Source organism: Condylostylus longicornis, unplaced genomic scaffold, assembly GCF_029603195.1.
Source record: "Condylostylus longicornis isolate FDR11 unplaced genomic scaffold, ASM2960319v2 ptg000095l, whole genome shotgun sequence".
NCBI lineage: Eukaryota > Metazoa > Arthropoda > Insecta > Diptera > Dolichopodidae > Condylostylus > Condylostylus longicornis.
The window spans coordinates 21,120-31,833 of record NW_026578063.1 but is presented as its reverse complement, the minus strand read 5'-3'; the positions used below and the strand labels follow the sequence as shown (position 1 = coordinate 31,833).

Here is a 10,714-nt window from a genome sequence, read left to right as displayed (position 1 = left end):
CAGGGTATTGGCGTCCAATTCAGGTATGCGGAGAAACAGTAAAAAGGAAGACGAAATCTAGGTGAATACCTAGATGTGAAATTTGACTGCAAGCATCTTTGGCTTCATGTACTCTTATTTCATGTTTTTGTTCTTGTAATGTCTTATTTTCGCTTTACAGATTATCATTTTAATGCAAATGTTCCAATTTCTCTTTTATATTCACAGACTCTATTAGGAAGTGAATATAACTCCAATCATACAGATTGGGATTCTACAATCACCTTAACCAGAGGAAGAGAGTACGAAATAATAAACAATATTGACGTAAACATTATTATACAATCAATAGAACAATTAGATCTTGAGTTAGAAGAATTTATTGAAATCATACAAAAAGCTGTATGGAACAATACAAAAATGTCAAAGTACAAACCGACAGCAAATACCTATCCTACGAACTTGTCAGCTACGAAGGAAACTAACTATTTCTTATGGAAGGCGGCAAAGAGCACAAAAGGACCCATTAAGCATGTTTCGCCACTGATAAAAGCAAATGGTAGTTCCCAATTAAGAAGATTGAAGCCCATAATAAAAAGTATGAGCCTCACACCAAACCGTCAGTTTGGATTTAGAAGAAACCATTCTAAAATAGATCAGATCCATGGAATAACGAATATTATAGAAGAGAGAATAGAAAATAGAGAAATCTGCTCTTCTATATTTATAGACGTAGCATAAGCACTCGACAAGGTATGACACCAAAGGCTTGTATTTAAGTTGGGACAAATGATACCATCACCATTTGTAGCAATTTTGGAATCTTACTTATCTGATAGGTTATTAAGAATTAAGCAAGACGCTGAATACCCCACGCTAAGAGAAATAAGAGCAAATGTGCCTCAAGACAGTATATTGAGCCCAATGTTGTACTTACTTTACTCGAGTGATCTACCACAAATAGAAAATGCTACGGTAACCACTTTTGCTGACGATACTGCAATATTGGCAGTAAGATCATTGGCGATTCGACAAAAAAAATTACAGGAGGCAAGTAACAAAATAAGCCAGTGGGCTAAGGATTGGAAAATGAAGTTGAATGAAGCAAAATCGGTTCACATAAACTTCACCAATCGGAAAATGGTGAATCCACCACAATTTAACTTAAATGGAATTAACGTAGCAATCCATAACTCAGCAAAATACTTAGGAATTACTTTGGATGTCAAGCTAAGATGGAAAAAGCATATAAAGAAAAAACACATAGAATTAGAAAATAAATATAGAGAAAATTATTGGCTCCTAATCATTAAACCAATCATTAAACCATAACCGAATCATTAAACCAATATGGCATTCAACTGTGGGGTTGCGCCAAAAAGACTCACATTAACAAAATTCAAACCTTCCAGAATAAGGTTCTACGAGGCATGGTAAATGCGCCAAGGTATATACGTAACAGTGACATCCACAAGGACTTAGGAATTCCTTTGGTTGTAGATGAAATTAGAAGTTGTGCTACATAAGCATAAGACTCGCCTAGAACAGCATGTAAATATAGAAGCAGCTCATCCAAGTTAGGGAAGAGGTCCGTAGGACCTGTTTTATCCGTTCAGAGTTTATGAGATTTTTTAGGTTAGGAGTCACGCCTCCCCTTCTTCGTCTTTCGGGTCTTTTTTTTCACCTAGTAAAAAAAATATTCGCAGGCTCATCATTTACCATACAATGGTAAGATTGTTGTTAGGCTATTTTTCCGAAGCCTGTGATAAAACACATTTTACAGAAAGGCGATTTCATTGGCCTTTCATTGGTATATGAGGCACAAAACCAAATTTTCCGCGAATCAAATGTAAATTTCATCAAATCATCAATGTCCATCACGAAAGGCTAATTTATTGGCTCTTAAATTATTTTTTTTGCGCTGATTAAAATTACTATTATTTGGCATTTTTTCATATTAAATTCGCTTTAAATTGTGAAATGATAAATTTTGGTCGTAAACAATGGAGTTAAAAATGCTTAATAGGTCTAATTTTATAAAATCGGATACATTGGTCTTTTGGCTAGTTTAAAAGCGTTATAGAAACACTTTTTGCTACAATATGAAAATCTAGGTTATCTATATTATATTTTACAAGATTTTTCCAGTTCATGAACAGGTATACATATAATCTAATAAATAACAAAAACAAAAAAATGAAAATAGCAAAAGAGAATACTGGGTAGATACATTACTCAATTGATTATACATACTGTAAAACAAAAACAAAAAATGAAAAGCGAAAAGCGAAAGAGAATAAAAAAAGAGTAGTAATATTTTTTTTGTTTTTTTGCTTTACTACCATAAACAAAAATAAAAAGCAAAAGGAAGCGAAATATTTTAAATGAGTTAAGTAAGAGTAAAATAATTTTTTGTTGTTGTATTTAATATGGAATCGAATTAAGAAAAATAAAACTAAAAATTGTGAGAGATATGAGAACACGAATAATGTTACGTTACGTACTTATCTAGATAACGTTGTTTAGAAGGAAATTTTTCGTTCTTAATTGTTAACTAATTCTTAAATTGAACTTTAATCATATCTACATATGTAATTAACAGTGACACATATTACATCTTAAAATTTATTAAATTAAAAATATTTCCATTACTTTTATTTATCATTAGTATTCAAACCAATATGATATTTATGCATATACAAGTATATACCGGCATATGTATGCCATAATATTTACAAATTTTTCTAAACTTATTTTAAAATTGATTGCCACAATCCTGTTTTTACAACAGATAATGCTGCTTATAAGCAAACCACAGGGGCCCCTAGTTTACATATAAATATAGTTGAATGCAAGTATGTATATATATGTACATACATATATATACATACTTGCATTCAACTATATTTTCATAGAAATGAAAAAATGTTGCTCTCTATCCATATTTATCTCATTTTTTTTTAACGGTTAAAATTCAAATTCAAATTTAAAACCAAATTGGAAATTATGTTTTTAATAATATTTTTTGTACTGAGTTTAACCGCAATTATATTTTTGTTGAAAAAAAAATTAAAAATAAGAAAATTGTGTTTTGGAAAGTAAATAAAAAAACCTTTTTAAAAAAAAAAATTTATTTTCATATACTTATCACGCGTGCCAGCAAAGTTTCGAAGCGTGCCAATCTTGGAACACATGCTACGATCATTGGTTTATATTTAAGCGCACACACATGCAACTGTGTAATCGCATGAAATTCAGCAGTCAAACAGTTTGTAATGTTTTGCAAACTGATTGCGATTTTTAGTTAAAGCACTCGATTTGAATTAACACAATAGTTTAGTGGCTTAGATGTGTGTGCAACGAATTTACAAGCATTAATTGCAAAATTAAAAGTTGCATGTCTGCCTAATTCCTAACATACATAAAAAATTAAAAGTAAATTAGTTACCATATGTTCATAATATCCGATATTAAATATTAGTAAAATAAGGTAAACAATAAACATCAATAACCTTAAATATTGAATATAAAAGGGAAAACTGCGATAGGCTAGTTAAAAACTCACAAACTAGGACTAATGCTGCCTACACCAAGGTAAAGAAGTGTAAAAAGAGTTCTAGAGCTCGCTATAACCTTTTTAGCATTACATGCGATCTAACAAATTATTGGAAATTATTTGTGTAAATGAAATTTAGATCTGAACCTTGATTGTCTTTTATATTTTCAAAATGAAATATGATACACATATTCATTTCGCTTCAGTAAACAATTTCTAAGTTAATACTTCAATTTTTTGGCAGATAAAAGCAATCTTTTAGTCCTGGTATACTACCATGAAAAAAAACGAGTCGAAAATCTGTGTGTATTTGAGTAATGCATTTGTGATGCGTAAAAACATGGTACCATGTAACAAATGTGTATGAAAATATAGTTACTAACGCAGGTACGTTTTTCCAACTAACATATCTTAGAATATTTGGCAAAAATAGTGATAGATTCTATGTACTTAGTATTTAATAAAGTTGGGTCAAACCAATGGTTTGTATTGTAGCACTTTTCCCTTCAACAAGTTAAAGTTCTGCTTTTAAGTACAGTCTATGTGCACCTACCACACTATTAAAATTATTTTCATTCATATACAAAACTATTTCTAGGATTGCATATATTTAGGATGATGCATACATGCAGTCTTTGAAATAAAGCAAAAATTAATATAAAGAGGGGTTAACATAATGCTCGATTTTAAGATTTAATTGTGTGAGTTAAGAAAAATAATTATATTTTTTATTATCATGGAATTTACCGTTAACTTTTTGCGTTTATAGAAATTTGAAGAACCTTGCGGTTTCGGAAATATAGGGTGTCAAAAATTCAAATTTTACAAATTTCAAGGGGTGATAGCTTGAGAGAGGGTGGAGATGAAAAAAAATTTTCTTCTAACGAAATGAACTATTTGTTAATGTCTGAAAGCTAAGTTTGACTATAGTATGCTGTGATAGGAGAAGCAAGCCACTGCCTTTTTGCGTTTGCAAAATTTGAAAAATGCTTATGGTTTCACTGCAATGAATATTTAAAAAATGGCATTTTTAGGGTTTTGGGGGGTATAACTTTTATAGAGGGAGAGATAGGTAAAAATTATGTTTTACGAAAATTAGTTTCTAGTAAAGATCTATGTACGTGTTAAATTTCAGTTTTCTATCTTCAAGGGTGTAGAAGTTTTGTAAACAGACACACGGACAGACGGACGGACGGACGGACAGAGTAAAACTAATAAGCACTTTTTAGCAAGAATAAAATGTAGTATATAACGTTATTTTTAAACGACAGCGATGATTTTAAATTGTGATGGTTTGCTTGTTCGCTTAGATCTAGAAGTTGTAAACAAAAAATAAATAAAATTATAAGATATAAATAATAAATTTTATTGAACATATTAGGCATTTTAATAAACACAACGCTGCAAAACAATAATGTGATACATACGCAATGAAAAACACATTTACAGTTGTATAAAAACCTTTGCTATTTGGAATTTGCAGTATCTATTGTGTTAATGAACAAAAATTGTTAACAAAAAAAATTATTTATTTTGAGCCTGTGGAAAATTCTTTTTTGTGGAAAATTCTATTTTAGTGGGAAATTCTATTTTAGGAGAAATTAAAACTAAGGAAAACAAACAAAGAAAACTGAAACAAAAAGAAATTTAGTTATTTTCAAGTACAGTATTTAACAATTGAAAATGTAAAACCAAACTGCAAAAACTAGAAAAAAAAAGGTACAGCTGATTTAACTGCGCTAGCCATGATAATCTAGATATTTTTGTGATAGATTAGCAATAGTTATGAACAAAATTGATTAGCAACATTTGTTTATGAACACAAATATAGCGCAGTTCTCGCTATAATATCGCGATACACTGTGTTTATGAAAGGGCTTATTGTTATTTTTCTTACCTTGGAAATAAAAAAAATCGTAATTGCTAATCTTATTTAAATTTGGGGAAATAAAAATATTTTAATACTGAGCCTTATTCCAGTTGTCGAAGTAGAGTGACAATTGTTGTTACGACTTGAATTTGATATTCTAAGCGGCAATCGCAGTGACACTTGTCGAGAAATAGCGGGAAAATGTGTTTCAGCCATATTTTAGTTGTCGATCTGATGCGAGATATGTCGTAGGGAAACTACGTTTTTTGTCGAAAAGTATTTAACAAGTGAGAAGCAAGAAGGATACACCAAAAATGCAAGTTAAAACAAAACAATTTAACAAAATCATAAAAAAAAAATTTTATACATAATTTAAGTCATAAAATATATAATTTAATTTTTGTTTTTAGCGTGAAAGTATTTATAAATTTGAAGAATTGGAAATTTCATTACAGAGAACGCCTTTACCGTAGAACGAGTACCCGTAGTTTTTCCCTCGAATATATTCAGTACATAAATAAAAGCTAATAATAATAATTTTTTAATTTCATCACTACCGGAACGAGATGAATCCCTAAACCATAATGTAAATGACATTTTTTATTATTAATATAAATAAGTATATACACTGAAAATTTTTTTTTAGTTTGAACTTTACACGCCGAAATTTCTTTTTAAATTGTAACAATTTCACGTTTCATTTTTGATTATTTCTCGCACTCACGTCACTCGATAACCAGAATACCACATTTCAAATGATGTGACAACGACAACGACAAATGTCACGTAGGGGACGCGACAACTAGAATAAGGCTTATTTTAATGCTTATGCATTGTATTTTCTTGACAGCAAAAATACTACAGCTTATGGTTTACTTTCTTCCATTAGTAATTGTATTTTCCAAAATACTTTTTGAAAGTATTTTTGTTGATTACTTCTACTCTTTTTGTAGTCCTTTTATTCACTCCGGCCAGCATTCTTTCAGAGGGGCAGATCATTTGTTACTAATTTGGTTGGGTTTGTCTCGGATACTATTAATGTTATGGAGGGGGGTGATCAGGTCCCCCCTCAGGTAAGGCCTTCGATACTATTTCGTATCAGGTTATATTGAGAAAGTTGGCTGGCGTGGGTTTTTCTCTTCGTAGCTTGATGTGGATCTACTCCTATTTGTCTTGCAGATTTTATCGGGTTTCTTTCCGTTCTGCTCTGTCTGATGTCTACTGTGCCGGGTCGGGTGTTCCGCAAGGTAGCCATTTGGGTCCCATACTTTTTTTGGTTGCGACTAACGATGCTTTTGGTTCTGTTGCTTGTTCCGCGCTTCGTGTAAATGATGACGCTGTTGCTTGATAACAGATAGTTGCATAATTGCGACTATATGATGTTTTCATTTGCGCCTGTTGGTGATATGCTTAATGCTTGCTTAATCTAAGCTATGGATGTCTTATATAAATACACGTACATTTTTTCTTTTAAGCTTATTTCTTTAAACAAATTATTTAGCGAATGAAATTTTCACAAAAATGTGCGCAAGTACAACCTATAGTAGCAATTTAGCTGTTTAAGCATGTGCAAATTTGCGCTTTTCGCAATAAAATTATATAAAATAAAGCGTAACAAAAATAAATTTATTCTAATGTGAACATTTTTAAGACATAAAATTTTTTTGAAAGTTGAATATCTAGAAAAATAAGTTTAATTTCTTTCGTAGAACAAATAACATAATATTTTAAAGCTTGTTTAATTATTTAGTTGTTTAATCCTTACAATGTGAGGATTTCACTCGTAAAACGGGAACTTGTGGTAAGTGTTTTATCTGCTAACTTTTTAAAATGGTGCAATGCAAAATGTATTGTTGTTTTTTAAATTATTTAATTTTGATTTATGCAGAGAGATACCTTAACAATTTTTAATTCTATATAAATAAAAAGTAATGTCAAATCCAAATTAATGTTATTATACACGCTTATTTCATATTAAGTAGATATTTCATGCGTATAACATACAACATATCATGTACATGCATTATATATATGAAGGATGCGTCGCATAAAATGCCAAATATTTTCAAAGGTGATTCTTTGATCAATTTCCAGCAAGCATTCGTATGGGTGGGGGAGAATTGTGCAGATATACTAGTTTCCAAGCTACAGCCAGTTGAAAATGAAGGTGCCTGATTTTTTCTGCATATAAATAAATACTTATAACATCGGAACCATGCGACATAGAAGCTTCTTTTACAGACGATTTATTGGTCTTTATATTCGGTCTCAATCAATTTGATTTGAGCCATAGTTTTCGAGATAAAGCTTGTCAAAGTCAAAATATTTGTTTTATTTTTTTAATGGAAATTTATCAAAGAATCATTCGTGAAATTATTTGCCACCTTATGTGAAACACCCTGTATATATATGTGCATACTTTTAACGTTTTCTTTAAACAAAATTTTCTAGATTATGTCGAAATACCACACGTGGATCTCATTTTGCAATTGTTATACATGGATGGCGAGAATCTTGTAAAGAGAAATGGGTTCAAACATTAATTGAAAGTAGTTAAATTATAAAACTTTGCAATCAGTTCGTAAAAAATTTAAACTAAAATTTTTAAATGTCTTATAGAACTCACAACTCATAGAGGTGGATGTATAATGTGTATGGATTATGGTTTCATAGCAAGAATTCCACATTACTTTATGTTAGCTAAACATGTTCACAAAATTGCTTGGATGCTAACTCATCAACTAAATCAATTGGAGCATAAAGGTTTCATACCAGAACAAGGCTTTATATTTGGGTTTAGCTTAGGTGGAAGAATTGCTATTGAAGCTGGACGCTTATTTGGAAGTGGTAGAATTGGAGAGATTGACAGTAAGTTAAAATTATTTAAAAAATAGTTGCAAATATGTATGTATGTGATAAAAATGTCTATTCAAAAAAAATTTAACTTTTCAGCTTGTGATATGGCCGGCCCTGGTTTCGATTTGCATGGTCCACCCGACTCTAAAGAAGCAGCGCTTAATGTACAATGTATACACACGAGCTCCGACAAGGGAACAAAGACAAGAGATTGTCATCAGAATTGGAATATGGGAAATTGCGGAAGAACACAAGTGGCAGCCGGGAATCCTCCTCTCGGTTCACATGGGTTATGTCCAACATTCTATAACGCAGCATTCGATCATCCATTTTATGCCGAAGAGTTTCCAAAGCAATGCAACATTACTGGTAAAAAAGTTAAAAGATTTTGGCCAAAGTGGTTTCGTATGGGTTATATGGAGTCAAGAAAATTACAAGTTCATGGTACATTTTATTCATCAACCACAGAAAATTATCCTTATACAACAAATGCTGCAAAAAAATATCAAGGGCCTTTGACCAGAGCAGATAGAATCGAGGTTGATTCTCATACAAATGTATATTTAATTGAGAAATATTTGCACATAGTTCTTACAAGAAATGCAGCGGTAATATTGTAAGATAATGAAAACGTAGTACAACATAAATCTAGGGTTTTTTACATTTTTGACAAAGGTATAAATGCAGTATTAAAATCATTAAATTTGTGTGAATTTATTCAGTTCCGGTCTTGACATTACAAAAAATCTATTTCCTATCAGCCGTGGTTCTAATTGATATTTATTGCAATTAGAAAATCTATCATGAATTCCACTCGTAGAATCCTACGAACTGCAAACATGACTTTTGAATTATCACAAATTCTTTTGTGATTTTTGAATTATCACAAATTCCTTTTGTAGAGACTATGGATCACCAATGGCGACATAATTTTTCGGAGTGTCAAAATCAGTACTTTATTTCGACTGTTAAATGTTTATTTATATATTTTGGTTTCTAATTTAGTAAAAATATTATTTAAAATATTCTTTTGTATGAAAGTTTTGCTAATTTTTTAGTTTTTAAATATTTTTGAAAAGTAAAAAAAAATTTTTTGGTATTATGAATCAAACACACATATATTCAAGAGACATCCAATCCAGTGTAGAATATCTAAAAATATGAAAAATTTTACGATTAGCCCATTTTTGCCAGACCCATCTATTGAACTTTGTTGAAATCGGCACCAGATTTTAATTTTTGTTATACATCAAAATATAAAAATAAAAAAACGAGAAAAAAATAAAGTTGACCTTGTCAACTCTGTGATACCCGTACGAATTTGTTATCCTATGTGCAAATAAAGATGCCGTAACCGACTATGGGACAGACTATGACTTTAAGTTGACATATTACCATATTAATGAATGCAAAATTTCAGTACTATATGTTTTTCAAAATACTATGTGTGCCAAACTACTATTGAAGTTGTATGGCAGCTACCAGAAAGAGCCAAGAAATTATAACGAATTTTATCAAGCACATTGGCCCTACAAATATATTTGCTTGCGTGAAATTTCAATACCACAGCTTTTACAGTTTTTGAGATATAACCAAATAACTTTTGAAGTTGTACGACAGCTACCATAAGGAGCCAAGAAATTATAACGAATTTTATCAAACACATCGGCCCTACTAATATATTTGCTTGCGTAAAATTTCAATACCACAGCTTTTATAGTTTCTGAGATATAGGCAAATAACTTTTGAAGTTGTACGGCAGTTACCCGAAGGAACTGAGCAATTTCAAAGGTTTTTTTCAAACACATTGGCCCTACTAATATATTTGCTTGTGTGAAATTTCAATACCACAGCTTTTACAGTTTTTGAGATATAACCAAATAACTTTTGAATTTGTACGACAGCTACCATAAGGAGCCAAGAAATTATAACGACTTTTATCAAGTACATCGGCCCTACTAATATACTCGTTTGTGTGAAATTTCAGAACCACAGCTTTTATAATTTCTGAGTTAAGAATATTCAAGCCGAATAAATGGAAAAAATTCAAACATGAAAACTAGGTACCAGAATCTTGGTGTATATGAAAAATTATGAACGTAGAAAAAAGAAAAAACGAAAAACAAAGAATATCGTTTCTCAATTGAACAATGATTTTATTTACGATATCTTGATTTTTTTTTATGATCATTTAAATGTATGTACGTAGGTATACAATACAAATAAAGATCAAACAAAATTATATGTACATATAAGTAGGTATGTATGTATAAACATACTGAATGCATAATTTCTTTCTTAATAAATTATATGGTGTTTGATATTATACGTTTATGAATAAAATAAAATTTTTGATTTGAAATTTTAAAAAGACAAAAATTTGTGCCATTATAGAAATATGTATATATTATAATTATATATGTATGTATTAATGTATATTATATGAATATGAT

At 30.4% G+C, this 10,714-nt stretch overlaps 1 protein-coding gene across 1 annotated transcript; it reads left to right on the top strand.

The window, feature by feature from the left end:
- The first annotated feature begins 768 nt into the window (after positions 1-768).
- LOC129613896 (uncharacterized) lies at positions 769-9,038 on the top strand. Its single transcript, XM_055528216.1, has 5 exons — positions 769-908; positions 7,857-7,954; positions 8,025-8,273; positions 8,358-8,877; positions 8,984-9,038. The coding sequence occupies exons 1-5, from the start codon at positions 769-771 to the stop codon at positions 9,036-9,038; spliced, it is 1,062 nt and encodes a 353-aa protein (XP_055384191.1).
- Positions 9,039-10,714: the final 1,676 nt, after the last annotated feature.

Excerpts from the sequence above, each read along its gene's own strand:
- LOC129613896 (XM_055528216.1), top strand. The coding sequence starts at position 769 with ATGATACCATCACCATTTGTAGCAATTTTGGAATCTTACTTATCTGAT. Across the intron at positions 909-7,856 it reads AGTATATTGAGCCCAATGTT|ATTATGTCGAAATACCACAC; the intron begins GTACTTACTTTA and ends AAAATTTTCTAG. Across the intron at positions 8,274-8,357 it reads TAGAATTGGAGAGATTGACA|CTTGTGATATGGCCGGCCCT; the intron begins GTAAGTTAAAAT and ends TTAACTTTTCAG.